Raw genomic sequence first — 20606 nt, 5'->3', positions numbered from 1 at the left:
AGTCCTCCGCCACAACCTTCAATCCTGTACTCTTTTTTTTTCAACGAATCAAACTCATATACTTCACAAGGAAGAGCTTCACTCGATGAACATTTCTTATTATTCGATTCAACCCCATTTGCGTATCTGGGTCTTTTCAATTTAATGGCTATCGCTCATTTTTTGGAGCTCTATATGCTAAGAATTCTTTTTCTGTTACTGGGTTTCTTGGATTTGTTAGCTACTTTCAACTTTCATGAACTCTATATTTCTGTTTGGTCCAAGACTAGTTCACAAGTTGTCATGTTTTTTGGTCGTTTCGAGGAAATTGTGCGACCGGGGTTTTGATGGGGATAAGGTTGATAATGGGTTTGTATGCATTGAGGAATCCTTGAAAGAAATGTGGAAATATTCGGATTCTGATCCCATTTTGGATGAAAAACCCAATACCAGTGAGGATGGGAGTTCCATCCGGGGACATTTCTCGGTTAGGCGGAGTTTTTTCGATAATGTAAAAAGTGATGCTAGTAGGGTTCTTGATATTCTTGAGCAAGATGGGCCGGGGTTCGATACCAAATTGGCTCTACACGAGTTGTGTATAAGGGTTTCGGGGCTGCTTGTGAGGGAAGTTCTGTTGGGAATATTGAGGAATGTAAATTATGCGAATAAATTGCGGTGTGCAAAATTGGGGTATAAGTTTTTCGTGTGGTTTGGTCAGTAGGAGAATTATAGGCACACGGCGAACTCTTACCATTTAATAATGAAGATATTTGCGGATTGTGAGGAGTTTAAGGCAATGTGGAGGCTAGTTGATGAGATGATTGAGAATGGGTTCCCAACTACAGCTCGTACGTTTAATATACTTATATGTACTTGTGGTGGGGCGGGATTGGCTAGGAAGGTTGTGGAGAGGTTCATTAAATCAAAGACGTTTAACTTTAGGCCATTCAACATTCATACAATGCGATTCTACATTCCCTTCTTTCGGTTAACCAGTACAAGTTGATTGAGTGGGTATATCAGCAGATGATAGTTGAGGGTCATTCTCCGGATATTCTAACGTATAATGTTGTCATGTGTGCAAAGTATAGGTTGGGGAAGTTGGATCAGTTTCATAGACTGCTTGATGAAATGGGTAGGAGTGGTTTTTCTCCAGACTTTCATACATATAATATTCTTCTTCATGTCCTGGGTAAAGGTGACAAGCCTCTTGCAGCTCTTAATCTTTTGAATCACATGAAGGAAGTAGGTTTTGATCCTAGTGTTCTTCACTTCACCACGTTGATAGATGGACTTAGCAGGGCTGGAAATTTGGATGCCTGCAGATATTTTTTTATTGAAATGACAAAGAATGGGTGTATGCCAGATGTGGTTTCTTACACTGTAATGATCACAGGATATATTGTGGTTTCGAGGAAAGCGCTCCATGAGCAAACTTTAGGAACCAACAATGTAGTTTTGCCAAAAAAATATATTAAAAAAAAAAAAAAAAAAAACGCACACACACCCTCATCAGTCATCACCAATTTTGTTTTGGGGGGAAATTTCTAAAAAACAATTTTATTTTTTTAGTTAAATTTGGGTCATGATTGGGTCTAATGTGTAAGTGTATTGAATCCATTGAAACATGGACAAGCCACTAGTATTTGACAAGTGTTCCGCATTTCAATAGGTCTTGTGCCCCAATAAACAAGTCAATTCCATTCAAACTTGTAGTAAATAATTAATGGTTTGTTTAAATTGAGGGAGAGTAGAGGGGATTGGCGAGTAAAGTAGAGTTGGTCCAAAATTAGTCCATTTCCAATCAACTATATTCTACTTCTCTCCACTCTCTCTCTCCCTCCTCAATCCAAACATACCCTAAAAAATATTCATACCAACATTCTCCTTAGAGAGAGAATTGAAAAATATCATTAGACCATAAAACTCATAAGTAAAAAAAGAAGGAAGTTGGAATATATTAAAACTTAGTACATCCTAATTATATTAAAACTAGCTGTAAACCCGCGCGATGCGCGGAAAATTTTGACGTTGTTTTTATTTATTTATTATTTATTGATAAGTGAAAGAAGAAATAAGTACATGGAACTTATAATTATTAGTCTAAAACTCAAAATTATATATCTATTTTTCTAATGGGGTATAATTGATGAGTAATGCTACAGTCACAAACTATTTTACAACATTTTTACAAAATATTGATGTGGTCAATCTCTTATTGGTTTTCATCTAAGCCCATCATTAATATCACTTTTTCATTTACCAATAATCACTCACCATATTAGTAATTTGTAAATTTTTTTTTTTATAAAATAGTTTTTATCTCTAGCATTATTCATAACTGATATAATGTAATATATATTTTGTAAGCTAAGATATTAATAATTAATTGTTAACCTACATAATAAACGGTTTGCTTTTATAAACTCCATTTATAAACAGTTTACTTTTATAAAATGTAAACTTATTCAAGACAAAACTATTTATAAATGTCCATTTTTTTAACCTGAATTGTTCTAGGAAAGAGAAATGACACCATGGTCAAAGCAACATTTAGATGTGTACATTTGAACATGATTTAGTTTGCAATTTATCATACAGTCTATACTTTTGTAAAAAAAGTTATGTAAATTATCTAAATATCTAGATCATATGCATATGCTCATATGCTAAATCTGGTTTGACACCAACGTTTGTTTTTGTGATACCATGGAATAATGAAGAATCGCTTCATTATGCTGAGGTATTGATTGGAATATATACATGTGCAATATGGAAATGGCAACTCTTAGTGGGCTAATTTTCCCGAAAAATTTGTAACTATATGCCAAATTCCCATCTCATGGAAAAGTCAGAGGGGGAAAAAAAATGAAACACTTATGAGCAAAAAAAATTATACATTTTACTCATTGCTTATTGAAATTTAGTTACATGGACATTGATTGACTTTAAGAAAATCATGGTTCTTCCAAAGCAACTTTACTACTCTTGTTCTCTGAAGAATCATTTAGTAGCTTTGGAATCGCCTACCTCTTCAGGGTATTCGGCTTTCACCCAAAGCACAACATTTAAACCTGTGATCATAGAAAAAGAACCTAGCAACTTAGCAAGTTGAAGACAAACACTTCTTTTATTACATAAAGGGAAAATGGTTACATTGATTGTGAATAGAGAGTTGGACATTGTTGAGAAGAGGGGACCTCTTTGTGATGCACCAAGCCTAAACAAAAAAGTTAACTACAGATCCAATTCAACATCTATATGAAAAATTTTAAGTAATCAAAATGTGTACATTACCAAGAGTCATCGGAAAACATCCAAGTAAGAAGTATGGCCATGAAAAACTTATTCCTTACTTCACATCAAAATTCCTACAAAAAAATAAAATAAAATAAAATAAACACCAAAAGAGTTATATGCACATACCATTTTTCTAAGTTATACCCGAGAGCAATGCAGTATTGACTGATTTGCTAACGCTAAAAAACATCCCTATTATCTTGGCAATACTTCTTGAGCTTCATATATTAACATTCTCCATTCTAATCAATTTAAAGAGTTTTTAAAACATTTAAAATGTTTATATAATTGAATATAAAGAGACACACAAAAGAAATATGCATAAACATTGACATTTTATAAAATAAATCAACATGGTCTAGTTGCTTTCCTATTTTATCTATCTATGTTATTTTTATCACATTTTTTAATATTCCAAATGAATCAGGAATTGAACCATAATATATCATGCCATGAGCCTTGTAAAACAATAATAATATATTTTTTGAAAGACCCATTACACAAAAAGCCACCTACAAACGCTTTACACTTGCATCCTCTATATTACCGCAACACTTTCCTTTGTCCAGCAGCGAGCAATTAGAGTTTTTTATAATGTTAAAATCAAACATTTAATCTTCTGCATAATGGGAGAAAATGCAATTTGTACCAAACAAACCAATGAAGATGGAGGGGAAAACAGAAAAGGCAAAACTCACCTTAAAGGGACTTTCCAACTCTGCTTGTACTTTGGCGACTTCTGCAGTAGTGGAGAGAGAATTGGAAATCTATATATAAATAAATAAAAAACAAATTAATGGGATTTAATTCCAAAGGGGCAGGCATTGAAGGTTTTGATAAGAAGAGGAAGAGCCCAAAAAGATAGAGTTAAAGGAGGGCCAAAATGATGAATGTGATTTAATGGGAAAGTAAATAAAGGGAGAATTGTTAACCATTTTTTGTTTTGATAAGGAGATGAGAAGTCTTGTGAGTGGATGGATAATATATAATACGTGGGACACTTGGACAGAATTAATAGAGAGTTAAAGTAATAAATGAGGAAGTAGAGTTTATTGGAAATATTAGAGGGAAATATTGAATAATTGAAATTGATTAAAGCAAATTTGGGGCGAAAATGGAGAAGAAGAAAGAGACAAAAGCTAAATGCAAATCACTCTAATAAAGTCCCACATGGCAGAACCTCATTATAAGAATAATCATAAATGTAATATAGAAACAATCATAAATTTAATAATTTTTTTTGTACTAAAATGAAAAAAAAAAATACAAATTTTCTCAAAAATTCAAAAGGCAATTTAACGAAAATATTTATTTTTTAATAAAAGTTATTTATAACATTTTGTGAATCATTAAAAAGAAAAGAAAATTTAAAAATTATTCTTTTAGTATTAAACAAACTTCCTCAAACTTATTTTTTCTGCCTACAATCCAAAACACTGAAAAAAGTAACTAAAAAAATTAATAAAACTTAACTATGATTAATTGGACCAATTAGGAAAAAAAATTGTTATTTATAATCTACTAAGGTTATTTTCTTTGCGGAAATTGTAATTTAATCCACCCAAAACATATTATCAAATAATCAATTATTAGCAAAATCTAAGAATTAAATTTCTATATATGCATTGTTATAAAATAATAATAATAATTAAAGTAAAATTGCGAAAGATAAAATTTGTCTCTCATCCAATAACTTTTGTTTAGCCAACCTTTGCTTGTCTCTAAATAAATTGCATTATAGGGTACTTTTAATACTATTAAAAGTACTTTGTCCACCACAAAGGATTAAAAAATAAACAAAAATGATTAAAGTCTCATAGTTTAACATCTAAATTGAGCACTATAAAAATCATGCTATCAAATTACAGTAACTGCCAAATTAAATTATCCAAATCATGCTATGTATTAGAATAATATTATTTTTTTATATTTAATCCTTTATAATGCAATAGGATAACATTTAACAATCAGAGAGAGAGAGAGAGAGAGAGAGAGAGAGAGAGAGAGAGAGAGAAACTGAATCGCATTAACCTAAAGTAGATTAAAGAATATAAAAAGTTATCAACCTAAAGCGAAGATGCAAGAAAAATAAAAAATAAAAATCCACTCAAAAATTGTGTGTGTGTGTGTGTGTGTGTGTGTGTGTGAGAGAGAGAGAGAGAGAGAGAGAACCTTTTTTTTTTGTAAGGGAAAACTATGCATGGAATGAATGAGATAGTGACGAATTTATAGTAATAGAGTGTGAATAAGAAGAGACAAAAATAGAGGAAGATGAAGGGAAAGATGAAGAATGATATTAATGTAGAGAGTAGTGGAGAGATGAGAAGGTGAGAGAATGAGAGAAGGAGAAAGGTTAGAGAAGTAGTGGGGAGATGAAAAGGTAAAGGAGGGAGAAAGGTTGGAGAAGTGTAAATATGAAATAAAAAAAAATTATAAGAAAATGGAAAAAAAAAAAAAAGATGATGACATGGACGTTGACGTGGCTCAACGTGAGAGCAGCAACATTAAACGCTACGCTTCAACTTTTAGTAATATATTGATTTGTTGGTGGACTCTATCAAATAAAAAATTAAAGACTTATGGGTGAACATGGACAAATCGAAACTCACTAACTATACCTAAGACCAACCAATAAGGCTAGTCGGATGTGATGATCGTGATCCAATGGTCAAAGTTATATCCAAAATTCCAAATAGATGAGAAGAAACTTTGACAAAGTAAGTGCATTTGAATTCTCATATGTACCTTGGTTGGAATATGGCATTGGTAAATAAGACCCATTTAAGGGTATTATAAGAGTTTTCCTAAACCATGAATTTAGGGATTGAGTTTGACACCACACACCCTTGAATAGGTGAAGGAAGGCAATTCCGTTGTAGACACCCTATTTATTTCAGAGTAAAATATTTTTAAATGCATGTAAATGTGGTTGGTTTATGTTTGCATTTTCAAATGTTTAGGTTACGTCAAACACTTGAAAATGAAAATATTTTAAACTGACAAAACAAATCCAAAAACCCAAACACTGTCATCAGGTCTCCATTTTAGACAAACAAAAGTTACAAAACCCATTTTAGAACCAACCTGCATAAACCCAGCTCTCCACTGCAGCACTTCCTTTGATTGCAGCTACCCAGATCATGCCAGAAAGCTACCCTGACCACCAATGGCATCACACCTCTCCACCAAGAAGCCTCCTCATGACTTTCTTTGTCCGTATAAGATGGGCAAGAGAGGATGGTGAGAGAGCCGATGAACCTGAGAGCGATGAGCTCCTCAGTGGCTTGGTAGCTCTGGTTTGTGGGAAGAGAGAACCTGATAGTGATTGAGAAAAGAGAACTTGAGAGTGAGAGGGAGAGTTATTGTGAGAGACAAGTGTAAAATGTTTTACACTTGATTCAAGCGTAAAACATTTTACGCTTGGGAGGCTTAATTTTACAATTTGACTATAAAATATTTTATACTTGACCAAACATGGTAAAATGTGTAAAATAGTTTACTTTGAAACAAACAGAGTGTTAAGTTACATAACAAAGCACATGTTGAATAACATTTAGAGTGCGTTTGGATTGGGCGTTTTCTGCCCAATCCTGCGTTTGCGTTTTTATTTATTTATTTATTTATTTTTATTTTTTTTTCACGCGTTTTGGGGCGTTTTGGGTGTTGCAGCTACTGTTCATGCACTGTTCAATGAACAGTAGCCGCAATCTTTGACTTTTCAAATTTTTTTGGACCAATCACAGCACATTGTGTACTGTTCACGGATCCACAAATTTCACTTTTCAGCAACTTTTTCATTAAAAATGGGTCCCACGATACTATTCACACATTTAAAAATTATTTCGCTACAGTGTTTTTCAGTTTTCAGTTTCAGTTTTCAGTTTTCAGCTGTATCCAAACGGACCCTTAATATGATTGACAATAATTGTTAATACTCCACCATCTAATTACATTTTCATCAACTCCCACCATTTTTTCTCCTCCCAAACTAGAGAGAAAATACTAATAACAAGGAAAGTATTAAATAGTCTTTACATTTTTTTTTCTTTCTTACTTTAAATAATAAAGTCATGATAAAAATTCACTATTTACCGTTTTATTTTTACGATTTATCATCACTACTAAACATTTAAAAAAAAAAAAATACAAATATTGTATATGTTACCCAACTTTTTCATCATTCCAACCCAAGTTTTTTAATTTAAAGGATATGGACCAACTTTGTAATTTATCATTTTATATTCTCACCATTACATGCAGCAAAAAAATATTTGCGCTATATTTTCCTCTTATTTTATGATATATATATATATATATATATATATCCACTACTCTATATTTATGAGTAAAATAAAGTACAATTTTGAGAGTTTCATATCCACACTGCTTATAAGGATAATCAGTAAGGTGACTAGGCTGTTGCAACCTACAGATAACATACAGAAATTATTTGTCATGTAATGAGTTTGTGTGAAAGTATTGTTCATCACTTATGGTTAACTATTTTAACAAGTTGTCAAAAAGTCATCTGGGAGAGTCATCTTTCTTTGTTGATTTGTGGCTAAACAAATCATCCTTCCTAAACACCAATCGCCACATATCAAAGTGTCCAAAGACTTCAAACTGCAACTCCTAATTCACTCTAGTACAACTAATCCAAATCACTCTTAATAATATTAATTACTCCGTACTATTCCACTATTTAGAGAGTTCAAGCTAAATCATAGAAAAAGTCTTTCTAAAAAAAAAAGTTAAATCATAGAAAAATTATCGGGTACTCTGGAAGTATATTTTCCCTTTTTTACATAAAAGTGGACCCGATGATAAATGAGACCAATTTTTATGTAAAAGGGAATGAGTATACTCCGGAGAATATCCAATAACAACCCAAATTATTTTTTTATTTTTTTTTAATTTTTTTTTGCTGCAAATAATAACAACCCAAATTATAATGCATTATCTTAATATATTATGAATAAAATTTAATTATAAAACTGGTTATAAGCTAGTTAAGGTACAATCTTGCCGGAGTGGTTTATAATTAATTGGTAGACGCGTGTTCCTCTCCGCACCCTAAAACGTACTCAACAACACAGTTCACTAATGACTGACGAGTAGGAGCTATCTGTCTAATCACAAATGCAAAAATCAGTTTCTCTTTGCCCATGCTCTTCGATAAGATCATCCACTAAAAATACAGTATTGCCACCTGTACAAGTGGATAGGTACGATGTGTCTCCAACAGAGGCGAGTCGGTGATTCTACACGTGTCTTCACTGATAAACGCCACAGGCACATAGCAATGCAAAGGTGGCAAAGCGTTGTCCCTTTGGCTCTCCCTATAAGCCTCCTTCATCTGTCTCTTCATTTCCACAATCTGTTTATTTCACAGTAAGCATAAGCATAACGACCAAAAAAGCAGTTAATTTTTCAGTTATGGATTCACAAGTACTATCACACCCTCATGGCCATGGTACTTACGAGCATGACCCCCACAATGTTGCCCTGCCTCCTCGTATGTACTTTGTTTAGTTTTGTAATTTTTGTGTATTCTCTGTTTTATTTTTGTGTTAACGTGTTTGTGAATTTTTTGTTGAAGTGGCGGAAGGTGAAGATAAGCATCACCATGAGAAGAAGTCAGTGTTGAAGAAGGTGAAGGCAAAGGCCAAGAAGATCAAGGAAACGCTCACTGGTCATGGTCACAACCATGACCATGATCATGATTATGATTATCATCGTGATGAGCGTCATATTCCTGATGATCATGATCTTTATGAGGATGACGAGGATAAAGAAATGTTTGAAGATCCAGAAGTTCATGGTGCAACAAGTATGTTTTGCTTTAATTAATTAATCATATATATGCATTAAACTACCAAAATAAGACCGGCAATTAAACCATTGGTCCGTAGAATTTTTCTATTGCTTATTGCTAATCTTTGAAATTACTGGATTTGATTGGAAAATTGGACTATAGGAGTATACTAGGAGTTTGGATTTAGTACATATGCATTCATGTAGGTGTGAACAAATGGGAATTTTATAGTTGGAAGTATAAATGATTTAGACTAAGATTTTTGTAGGTCCAATTTTTTTTTAATTGAATATCTCGTAATTCACAAAAATGTGAGAATGGCTTTGGGAATAGGCTATATATCAAGTGTGTGTGTGTTTTTACTTCATTGTTTTATTGAATCTAAATAGAATTTTTGTGAGTATGTGCAGCATTTGAGTCTGCCCCTGTTAGGAGCGCTATCCCTGGCCAAGTTGAGAATATAGGGCACTCTGGGATCAATATTGAGAGATCAACAGCCATGAGAGAGGACCCTCTAGCCCCAAAAGAGAGATGCGTGACCAAAGTCAGTGGGACAATTATGGTAATTGCTGTGCCTGGGCATGAGGAAAATACAGGGCAATCTAGGGTCAACTTTGGAAAGACATCAGTCATGGGAGAAGAACCACTCGCACCACAGAATACACCTGTTGCTCCTGCAGTTAATGGGACCAAAGTCAGTTCTGACCCAACCAAAACCTTTGTTCCTGGCCAAGAAGGAAGGATGGGACAGCGTGAGGTCAATTTGGAAAGGCCAATGGGCTTGGATGAGGACCCTCATTCGCCTAAGGACAGACTTGAAGGTTATACTCCTTCAAATTATCAGACTAAAGCCACTGATCCTACGGGCACAGGTCAGACCATTTTCTATACTGCAATACTAGTTGCAATAATAAATTTTCAAGAAATTGTTCTTTATTTTAAACTGTCTCTTTCCTAATGATTAGTACTAAAATCTCATCTCTTATATAACATTGTGCCGTATTATGAGTAGGCAAATTTTAACTTAATCCAATTAAAAAAAATATAGGAACATTTAAGTTAGTGTAATAAGAATGGGGTGTATATTATTAATTTGATATGAAATTGGACTTCAAAGGCAATAATGTTGTAAAATTTGACTACAATATATTCTTTTCCTAGTGATCATATATACTGCTTTGCCCCTCTTTTGAATTTTTAATAACTGAGAGACCAATAATTTGTCATTTGGTTTTCTATGGGATGGTGCCTATCTCTGTTAATGACATTGGTCATGGTGTGCCTTAGATCACAGGTGAAGGATGTTTCCAGTAGTTAATTTATTTGCTTTTGCTTAGGGGAACTTGATTAAAGTTCTTAACTGAATGAATTATTATATGCCAATTGCACCAGGTGCTGAGGAAGCTGCAGGAATCACCCCATTACTTCAGTCATTTGACAAAATGAAAGTCTATGGTGAACCGAAGCCAGAATCTGCTGGAACACACCATAACTTAACCACTACAACTCATGATCAGTTCACCAATTTGCATACTGGAAGCCATGACGAGTTCTCTCCTGAACCAGTTCCCCCAGAATCCCAATCCATCAGAGACACTCCTCAACTCCCAGAAAGCTTTGACCCCAACAAACCAGAGGACTACATATACAAGAAACCCTCAAACCAGAGTAGTTACACTGAGAACATCTCTTCTGCTACCTCTGCCATTGCGGAAAAAGCAGTCTCAGCAAAGAATGTTGTTGCTTCTAAGCTTGGATACGGCGAGAAAGACAACAATATGAGTAGTGAAGTTCATGAGAGTGGAGATTATACTAAGTCATCTTCAGAATCAGCTTCACCAGTGGAATATGGAAAGAAAATTGCTGCAACAGTTACTGAGAAAGAGAAACTGACCCCAGTGTATGAGAAGGTGGCTGAAGCAGGTAGTAATGTGATGTCAAAAGTGCATGGTGATGGCACTGACAGTACTACTGGGAATGTCGTTGAATCAGAGAGTACCACTGTGGTTGAAGGGCAGGACAAAGGAGCGTCAGTGAAGGACTATTTTATGGAGAAGTTGAGGCCTGGTGATGAGGATAGGGCGCTTTCTGAAGTGATTTCAGATGCTTTGCATAAGCGGAATGAAGAGCCAGAGAAGGCGGAGAAGTGGCCTATGGGGAAGGTGTCGGAGTCAGAGGAGGTGGCACGGCGGTTGGAGACAAAGAGGGATGAGAATTGTGGGGAAAGTATGCAAGAGAGTTTTGTGGATAACCAGGCACAAGGAAGTGTGGTGGACAGGCTCAGAGGTGCTGTTGGTACATGGTTTGGCTTAAGTGGAAATCCTCAATCTCAAGCTCCTCAACAGTCGCATGGTAATTATTTGAGACACTTTTTTTCTCATGTTTCTTGCTCATTTTGTACACTTTTTATATGCGCAACGTCTATAATTTCATGCGCTATGTACACATTCATTCAAAACATGAATGAAATGAGTGATATGTGTAGACGATATACACTAACAGAAGAATCAATGCCCTCCATTTTCTAGTGGTGAAGTTTAGTCACATTCTTCCTTTTGAACTTGGTAATTCGGTGATATTTTAATTATGTGTTTGTGGACCCAAATAAAGCTGTTGACAATTGGTTTTGTGAGATTGACGTAGAAAAAGATTGTGAGAGAAAGATCAGCATGTTTGAATTGTGTTTCTAAAAATCACATTAGTCTTCTTGGGTACTGAAGCAATGTGTGGGTTGATAAACACACCGAGTAGAGTTGGAACTGGTTAATTTGATAATTTGATTTCCTCTTATGTTTACAGGTGGTGGTGAGCGTATTTCCAATTTTGCTAATTCTGCTAGTGGAAATGTAGGATACAATAGCCACGCGGCAGAGGGAAGAAGACTTCAAGAGTCGAGCTAACTGATGAGAAGAGTTGGATCTTTTAAGTCTGTTTTTCAATCAAGTATATGGTTTGTTATGTGCATGGAATAGTAATAAGTTTATGGACAATGCAGTTGCAGCAGCTATAGTTCATGAATGAATGGATTTGGATTTTGCAAAATTGTGTATTCATTATGTAATACTCCTGAATCCGGATTGAGATGTGGATTTCGATCAGGGGCGGAGCCACCTTATGCATTGGGGGGGGGGGGGGGCATGGCCCCTCCAAAATTTTTTAAAACCTCTCTAATTATAGGTAAAACTAGACTAGAATCATTTTGAGTTAAGACTTGGCCCCCACAAGATTAAAAGATTGGCCCCCCTTTCAACACGTCACTCATAAAATTCTTCTCACCCCAAATCCTAACTGTGCAATCATAAAAATTAACTTCTTTTGTCTTTTCCATTCTTCTCTAAAGCATGATAGCCACAATTATATTTTTTTAGTTTTTAGTTATTTAATTTTTGTGAAGAGATAAAACTGAGGTGTAGTACATCAGATTACCTGATTAAAATCATATGTATTGAATTTAATTGTCCTTAAAAATAATAACATTATCTGTATGTTATTGGTCACGTTAAACGTATGCTTGAATTTAATTGAAGAACCTAATGTATTATATTTAGGATATTGTACTTAAATTTTGCACTTTCTCAAAACTATTACAACATCTCTTTCCACTTAAAAACTACTGAAAAGACTCTCCTCATCACTTGGTGTTCTCTCTTCAGTTACTCTTCATTAACTCTTTCATGGGATGCTCTCACATAATCACATTTTCATTAGTTTCTCCCTCTTCCTTAACAAAGAGTTTTCTTATTTAAAGCTAAGAAAATATTGAGAAATACCAACTTCTTCTTTTTCTTCTTCTTTTGCAGTTTTGTTGTATACTTATATTTGATTTCTATGAATGTTATGGACTTATGGTTTTTCAAAAGAATAGGAGAAACTCAAGAAAAAAAGACTTAAGATGCTCAATTGGTCGATTAACTTGTTAGTATTTTGATATTTGAGTGCTATAGAATTACAGTGACAAAAAAATTCTATCAATAATCTTGTGTTATAAATATATTGTACTTTGAGTTTTTCGTTGAATTGCAAATCAAAATGATAGTTTTACCTTGGTCCCCTAAGCAAAAATTCCTGATTACGCCCCTGATTTCGATGATGAGCGTGTTGTGCATGTGTTTGTTGAGTTTAGCAAATTTCGTTGATCATATTTCCCTTTCAGCCAATAATGTATCTTCACATACGGTTCAAATATCATCTCTTGTGATTATTGAATACAAATCTCCTATAGGATTTGTATTCGTGATTATTAGAGCTTTGATGAGACTAGAGAGTTTTATTGTTTGGCTATGATATTTTTAAGGAGCTTTGACCACACTTTCATTGTCCAAATGTAAGTTAAGTAATAATAATCAATAAATTACTGATCTTTGATTTGAAGAGGACTTGGAATTGGAAGGGAGATTCGGGTTAACCTATTTTTGAATATTACAAACACAGAACAACGCTGTTTTAAGAGACTTAATGGGGTTTATTTAATGACAATGGAGGAGATGACTAAAATGATTATGTTGTCAAAGTTAATGGACTAACTGACAATATTTAAACTTAGTGGTATAAAATGACAATTAACCAAATTTATAGAGTGTGAATTCTATTTTTGCTATTATTATATATTCACAATTATTAATCTTTGAAATTATAAGTTATGAAGTTTAGTAGTAGTCTTTTTTTCTGGAAAAACAACTATAAGGTATTATCATATATATGCATATTGTGAAAATCGATAACTCAATTGAGGGGCCATCAAACTGTAGAAGAGGAATTTTTATACTTAATATATAAGATAATTATTTCAACAACAACAACAACTACTACTATGTTTTAGTCCCAAAAATTTAAGATTACTATTCATTATGAACAAAGAAAATAATTGTACTCCAATATTTTGATAAAATTCTCATAAATATGCATATTATGATAAGCTGTAATTTAGTACCTGTTAGTACATTTTAAATTAAATATGTTGAAACTCAAAATAATTGAAGATGAATAAAGTGATGAGTTATAATAAAAGTTGTTAAAGAAAGAGTTACTTGTATGTAAGTTAGATTAAATAAATTAAGAGAAGTTTTCTAAATTAATAAATAACATGTAGGTTATGTGAAGGGTTGGAAGACTATATATACGGCTATGCTATGGACTAATTTCATATCAAGAGTGAATGGACAAAATAGTTAAAAGCAAAGAGTACTGTGTGAGAGAGTGAACTCGATAATATTCCTAAATACTTGAGAGATTTCGGGCCAAAGAAAGGTGTTCTTCTGGTGGAGCTTTGAGTTTGAACACTTTGTGCAGAAGCTGTTCTAGCCATACAACATTTGTTGGGCTGTTGTATCCTGGGGGAGACAAGTTAGAGAAGGTCTGCACCGGTTACAAAGTTTAGCCAACCAAGAGCTTGAATCTCCTTAAAGAGAGCGAGTGCCGCGTCTCAGTCTAAATAGTGTTGTGTAATTTTTCTTATTGAATTAATAATATTCAGAAGTACTATTTAGTTTCTCATTGTATTATTTCCATTATTATTGTGTTTGCACCAACAGTACCAAAATCATTTATCATTATCACATAATTAGAAATTATTCACATAAATTTTTTTGAATTGAAAAAACAAAAAAAAAGGTACTAAACGAAAACTCGTAATTTTAATTTTAGGTCAAACTCTAATATTGGTATATTTGTCATAGTTTCAATTTTGTCCCTATACATTCAATTGTGTCGATTCATTTTTCAACTTTCAAGATCAAGGTGTTTTGTTTTTAAAATTAAGGCCCCATAATTATTAATTGTGTTAATTTGGTTCCTCAAATTTCAACATCAAGTTAGTTTTATATTAAGAAATTAGCTTAATTAAGATTAAAATTAACTTAATTAGTTTTAAAATTGATGGAAAAAAATTACCAATTGATAATTAAAGAATAAAATGATACTAAATGTATAAAGTGAAATGATGCCAATTGTTGGAGAAAAATAAGTGCTGCTTGGATTAATTTTTGTTTTTTTTGTTTTTTTTTTTTTGAGAAACCTTTGATTAAATTGTAACATGCTTCTGTGTTAATTTATAATTGGATTCATTGCACTTGGGTTTAGTACTAATGGTGAAAAAGTAAAGCTATTGTGCACTATTCACAAATTTACACCCAAAATGTCAAGTATATTATATTGTGAAATTGGATTTGAGTGTAATTTTTTATTTTCAAAAATAAAGAGAAGTATGTTCACAACAAATTTTAAGTAGTAAGTTGTTACTTGTTCTAAATTGAACTCATTTCTGAAATTAATTTTTTGCCCATAGTAACGGTAAGTACCAACATGCTAAGTAAGATTTGTTGTGAAAATATTGTGAACATAATATTTTTTTTTTATATAAGATAGAAATTCTAATCTAGCCTAATCTAATTGTATATGTGTGTAAAGTTTCCTCTTGAAAATTTGAACTTTAACCTGTACTCCTTACACCTAACAAGCATTTATCATTGTAGAATGATTATCGCGTCAATGGTGTGCAATAATAACATAACATTTCTTAAAATGAGTGTAATTAGCTGTTTTTGAGGGTAAAACTATAATTAAAAATTGCACATTCAACTCACAATTTCAGTTCAAATTCACGTAGGTAAGGCGTGTGTGCATAATTAACACTGCGGTTAAAAGTAAAATCAGGGTCCTAAAACGGTGTAATTTTGCTGAAATACCAAAATCTCCTCCCCATTCCCCGTGCCACGAAGGGCAATTTTGCTTTCTCCCCCAAAGTAGTGTTTCATTTCCTCTCTCTCTCTCTTATACCCAGCAAAAACCTCAGAACTCAGGTGGGACTTAGAGCCAGCTCGAAGTGACTGTAGCTTAATTCCAAGTAAGTCCTCCGCCACAACCTTCAATCCTGTACTTTTTTTTTTCAACGAATCAAACTCATATACTTCACAAGGAAGAGCTTCACTCGATGAACATTTCTGATTATTCGATTCAACCCCATTTGTGTATCTGGGTCTTTTCAATTTAATGGCTATCGCTCATTTTTTGGAGCTCTATATGCTAAGAATTCTTTTCCTGTTACTGGGTTTCTTGGATTTGTTAGCTACTTTCAACTTTCATGAACTCTATATTCCTATTTGGTCCAAGACTAGTTCACAAGTTGTCATGTTTTTTGGTCGTTTCGAGGAAATTGTGCGACCGGGGTTTTGATGGGGATAAGGTTGATAATGGGTTTGTATGCATTGAGGAATCCTTGAAAGCAATGTGGAAATATTCGGATTCTGATCCCATTTTGGATGAAAAACCCAATACCAGTGAGGATGGGAGTTCCATCCGGGGACATATTTCGGTTAGGCAGAGTTTTTTTGATAATGTAAAGAGTGATGCTAGTAGGGTTCTTGATATTCTTGAGCAAGATGGGCCGGGGTTCGATACCAAATTGGCTCTACACGAGTTGTGTATAAGGGTTTCGGGGCTGCTTGTGAGGGAAGTTCTGTTGGGAATATTGAGGAATGTAAATTATGCGAATAAAATGCGGTGTGCAAAATTGGGGTATAAGTTTTTCGTGTGGTCTGGTCAGCAGGAGAATTATAGGCACACGGCGAACTCTTACCATTTAATAATGAAGATATTTGCGGATTGTGAGGAGTTTAAGGCAATGTGGAGGCTAGTTGATGAGATGATTGAGAATGGGTTCCCAACTACAGCTCGTACATTTAATATACTTATATGTACTTGTGGTGGGGCGGGATTGGCTAGGAAGGTTGTGGAGAGGTTCATTAAATCAAAGACGTTTAACTTTAGGCCATTCAAACATTCATACAATGCGATTCTACATTCCCTTCTTTCGGTTAACCAGTATAAGTTGATTGAGTGGGTATATCAGCAGATGATAGTTGAGGGTCATTCTCCGGATATTCTAACGTATAATGTTGTCATGTGTGCAAAGTATAGGTTGGGGAAGTTGGATCAGTTTCATAGACTGCTTGATGAAATGGGTAGGAGTGGTTTTTCTCCAGACTTTCATACATATAATATTCTTCTTCATGTCCTGGGTAAAGGTGACAAGCCACTTGCAGCTCTTAATCTTTTGAATCACATGAAGGAAGTAGGTTTTGACCCTAGTGTTCTTCACTTCACCACGTTGATAGATGGACTTAGCAGGGCTGGAAATTTGGATGCCTGCAGATATTTTTTTAATGAAATGACAAAGAATGGGTGTATGCCAGATGTGGTTTCTTACACTGTAATGATCACAGGATATATTGTGGCCGGGGAGCTAGAGAAAGCTCAGGAAATGTTTGATGAGATGATAATCAAGGGACAGCTTCCAAACGTATTCACATACAATTCCATGATTCGTGGTTTTTGTATGGCTGGGAAATTTGAAGAGGCGCGTTCAATGCTTAAGGAAATGGAATCTAGAGGTTGTAATCCAAATTTCCTCGTGTACAGTACCCTAGTGAGTAATTTGCGAAATGCTGGAAAGCTTTCTGAAGCTCATGAAGTAATAAGACATATGGTGGACAAGGGACAATATGTCCATCTTCTCTCAAAGATCAAGAAATACAGGAGATGCTAAAGTGGCAAACTATGTATCTGGAGATTATTCATGTAACCTCATAGCAACATAACTTATTCATCCAGCTCAGTTAGACACCATGTACCTGTTGGCAATTTCAGCCATAGAAGCAAAAAGAGTAAAGTTTGCACAACTTTTTTTCCCCTAATATTGTTTTGATTATCTTTTCCGTGCTTAGTGATTGGATCAATATTGAGTTGAAATAGTCATTCACTTCTTATGCTTCATTGTCTTTGAAAATCAGCAGTTCCTTCAAGTTCTATACATACTGTAGATGTATTTTCAGTTATTACTCTTCCTTATCACTTACATTTTTTCTGGTATTATCAGGAGTCAATAAGAGCTGTAGATAAACATTCATCCTTTTACCATAGCTACGGTTTAAGGTTTGATCATTATTGCATGAAATAATGAACATTTTCTAGGGAGGAGTTGAATAATAGAGCTGATATTGATGGAAGATTTGCGCTTGAATCCCAATAATGAAGTAACTCTTAAGAAGTGATAACTTTATATTTCTCTACCTATGTCCACTTATCTATCTCTCTGCATAAAATACAAGAAACATTAAATCTAACAATTAAAAGGAAAATTAGAAACAACCTGCTTGTCTGAAGCATGCAGAGTCTATTAGGTGAAATATTTATTACTAGTCAGTTGTTAAAATTCAGGTCTCTACTACTACTTGTAAAAAAAAAGAGAGGTACTCTGTTATGAAAAAACAAATCCTTCCACCTGAAAGTTTCTAGCTCAAATACCTATGTTTGTAGTATGGATTTTAATTGACTTGCTCAAATAGTTAAACAACATTTCTGCAGCTCAATTAATACATCTTGTGAAATGGTGAAAATGCCTTAATGAGAACTATATTCATCTTCTATTATGAAAATGTTGCTTTATTTTCACAAGCAAGGATTTAGTGACAAACAGTATTTAGTTTATGCCAATGAGCTCTAGCTCAAGTAGCACTTCCTCTCCCCATAAAAATCTGAGTTCAAAATTGACTTGTCACAAGTGTAGCTTAGCAATAAATAGAAAAACATAGCTTATATGTATGTGTGTGTGTAAATCTTTTGTTAAAATTTTAATTTGATTTACTATTGTTGTGCAAGTGATATTCTAAGTGTGCAACATCCCTAGTTTTGCATGCCTAATCATATGTTGTAAACCTTTCATACCTTTTTTTTCTCCTTACAATTATATTTTTTTCATCGCCTAAAAGGTTCACATCCTACCAATCATGGTGTACCCGATGCTTATCCCATTACTTTCCTTAAAGTATTTTCAAAGTTCTGAAACATTTATGAAGCATCTGATGTGATGGAAGTATCTAAAGAAATTCCATATCATTGTTAAGTATCTGAAACATTTAGAAGTATTGACGCGAAGCAGTTGTTACCTAATCATGGATATCTGACTGAAGTGGGTGCTATGCTGATTTGACTAATGCTTCCGTCTTATGTTTTCAAACTTTAGTTACTGTTCAATGCTAGCAAAAATTGCTCTGAATGGCCTCTCATCATTCGGTCAATTTCACGGCCATTGACATTTGAGAAGAGCAGAAGGCAAGTTGGTGTTGTATTGATAAATGGTAATCTTGGACACCTGATGCCTCTCCCATTTCTGCATTTTTTTTCTAAGGTTCTTGTACCATTTGGTTTTCTTTTTGTTGTCTAGTGGGTAGCTAGGTGATTACTATTGTTTTTCACCTTTTGTGCCAAGTTATAAGTATTATTCTGGAAAATTGAGTACCATCTGTTCTTGTTACTCTTTGTTATGTTGGTGTAATTAGATTGCCATTCCTTTTGACCTTCATGCACTTTTTTCTTGTGTCACTTTGTAGCTATATTGAATATATTTTAAGACGCATACTTTAGGATCTTTACTTTTCATGGATTGTTGGAAATCTTTTGAACCTTTTGGCTTTCCCCTTGATGAGGACAAGGAAGAGCTCAAGGAAAAAGAGGATTAAATATACAAAGATTCAAGAATTGTGGTCTAGTTTTGATGTCGGACCTTCTTTGCACCTTTGATAGGTCATTTTAGTTATTAGTATTGAGTCTTTTAGGTTGAGAAGCTGCTGGATCAGTTTTAATTAAGTTCTATTAGAATAAGGGCAATTTGGTAATTCTAGAAATCTGGAATGGGATGTCCTTGGCCGTACCAAAGGCCCATGAATCTTATTTTATGTTTACATATTATTAAGTCTTTTATTTAATTATTAATAGTATCCCTATTCATTCTAGGAATAGGTTATTTAGAGTCCAAGTCCTACTAGGAAAAGGATAACTATAGTCTCTATAACAAGACTCTTTTGTAGTCATGTTATTTAAGAATATTTTGATTAATAAAATTCAGCAGCTTATTTTAAGCTTTGTTTGTGTGATGCAAACTTCTCCGAGGTGTGATGCCAAGGAACCCTAGGTGTGATGCTTAGGAAGACCTAGGTGTGATTGCCTAGTGTTTTATTTAAGTTATTTTCTGTTTATCCCCTGTTTCAGCCCCCAAACAGCCGTTAACATCCATACTTTTTCTAACCTAAACTCTTAAACAATAATCCTTATTCAAGAATTCATCAAGAAACATAGTATAGTGCAGAAACTTCTTAATGGTCATGCATCACCCCTCATTCTTATGTGATGGTGAAATATCTTCTAAAGCTGATTATGTATTCAAAAGTTAAAATTGAGGAAAAGCTAGCCCAAAAATTTTCGACTGAGGACAAAATGGGGAATTTGTCCACATGTATCTGTGGTGGCTTGAGGAGGATTTGTAGATCAAGGGTTTAGAGTTCTAGAGAAAAGGTTAAGGCTCAAATTGGCTAGGGTTTTATTTAATTTTTTTTAATGGTTATTTAGTAGAGAAAATATGTGGTTTTTATGATTTTGATAGGCAAGAGAAAGGGCTTGACTTGGGATTGTGAGGATGAAGATAAGGAGAGTAATGGATGGCATTCAAGGGTTGTATGAA

General features: G+C 33.9%; 3 protein-coding genes across 4 annotated transcripts; all 3 read left to right on the top strand.

The window, feature by feature from the left end:
- The first annotated feature begins 739 nt into the window (after positions 1-739).
- LOC115961269 (pentatricopeptide repeat-containing protein At3g60050-like) lies at positions 740-2550 on the top strand. The gene is made up of 3 exons (XM_031080274.1): positions 740-880; positions 976-1431; positions 2500-2550. The coding sequence occupies exons 1-3, from the start codon at positions 740-742 to the stop codon at positions 2548-2550; spliced, it is 648 nt and encodes a 215-aa protein (XP_030936134.1).
- Positions 2551-8636: 6086 nt separating this feature from the next.
- LOC115959892 (low-temperature-induced 65 kDa protein) lies at positions 8637-12129 on the top strand. Of its 2 annotated transcripts, none has more exons than XM_031078539.1 (5): positions 8637-8794; positions 8879-9109; positions 9505-9966; positions 10487-11446; positions 11945-12129. In XM_031078539.1, the coding sequence occupies exons 1-5, from the start codon at positions 8716-8718 to the stop codon at positions 11992-11994; spliced, it is 1782 nt and encodes a 593-aa protein (XP_030934399.1). In that variant the 5' UTR covers positions 8637-8715; the 3' UTR covers positions 11995-12129. The 2 variants fall into 2 exon arrangements, with proteins under 2 accessions (XP_030934399.1, XP_030934398.1); XM_031078538.1 differs by having other exon boundaries at positions 8640-8794; positions 11894-12129.
- Positions 12130-15788: 3659 nt separating this feature from the next.
- LOC115959894 (pentatricopeptide repeat-containing protein At3g60050-like) lies at positions 15789-17784 on the top strand. The gene has a single exon (XM_031078541.1). The coding sequence runs from the start codon at positions 16173-16175 to the stop codon at positions 17634-17636; it is 1464 nt and encodes a 487-aa protein (XP_030934401.1). The 5' UTR covers positions 15789-16172; the 3' UTR covers positions 17637-17784.
- Positions 17785-20606: the final 2822 nt, after the last annotated feature.

The sequence above is a fragment of the Quercus lobata genome, chromosome 9 (genome assembly GCF_001633185.2).
Source record: "Quercus lobata isolate SW786 chromosome 9, ValleyOak3.0 Primary Assembly, whole genome shotgun sequence".
Classification (NCBI taxonomy): Eukaryota; Viridiplantae; Streptophyta; class Magnoliopsida; order Fagales; family Fagaceae; genus Quercus; species Quercus lobata.
This window is presented reverse-complemented; position numbering and strand designations above follow the sequence as displayed.

Bases quoted from the DNA above. Each gene is read 5' to 3' on its own strand.
- LOC115961269 (XM_031080274.1), top strand. From the start codon at position 740: ATGAAGATATTTGCGGATTGTGAGGAGTTTAAGGCAATGTGGAGGCTA. The intron at 881-975 runs GTTGTGGAGAGG...TCGGTTAACCAG, and splicing joins GGGCGGGATTGGCTAGGAAG to TACAAGTTGATTGAGTGGGT. The intron at 1,432-2,499 runs GTAGTTTTGCCA...GAATTGTTCTAG, and splicing joins AAACTTTAGGAACCAACAAT to GAAAGAGAAATGACACCATG.
- LOC115959892 (XM_031078538.1), top strand. From the start codon at position 8,716: ATGGATTCACAAGTACTATCACACCCTCATGGCCATGGTACTTACGAG. The intron at 9,967-10,486 runs GTCAGACCATTT...CAATTGCACCAG, and splicing joins CACTGATCCTACGGGCACAG to GTGCTGAGGAAGCTGCAGGA. The intron at 11,447-11,893 runs GTAATTATTTGA...TTATGTTTACAG, and splicing joins AGCTCCTCAACAGTCGCATG to GTGGTGGTGAGCGTATTTCC.
- LOC115959894 (XM_031078541.1), top strand. From the start codon at position 16,173: ATGAACTCTATATTCCTATTTGGTCCAAGACTAGTTCACAAGTTGTCA.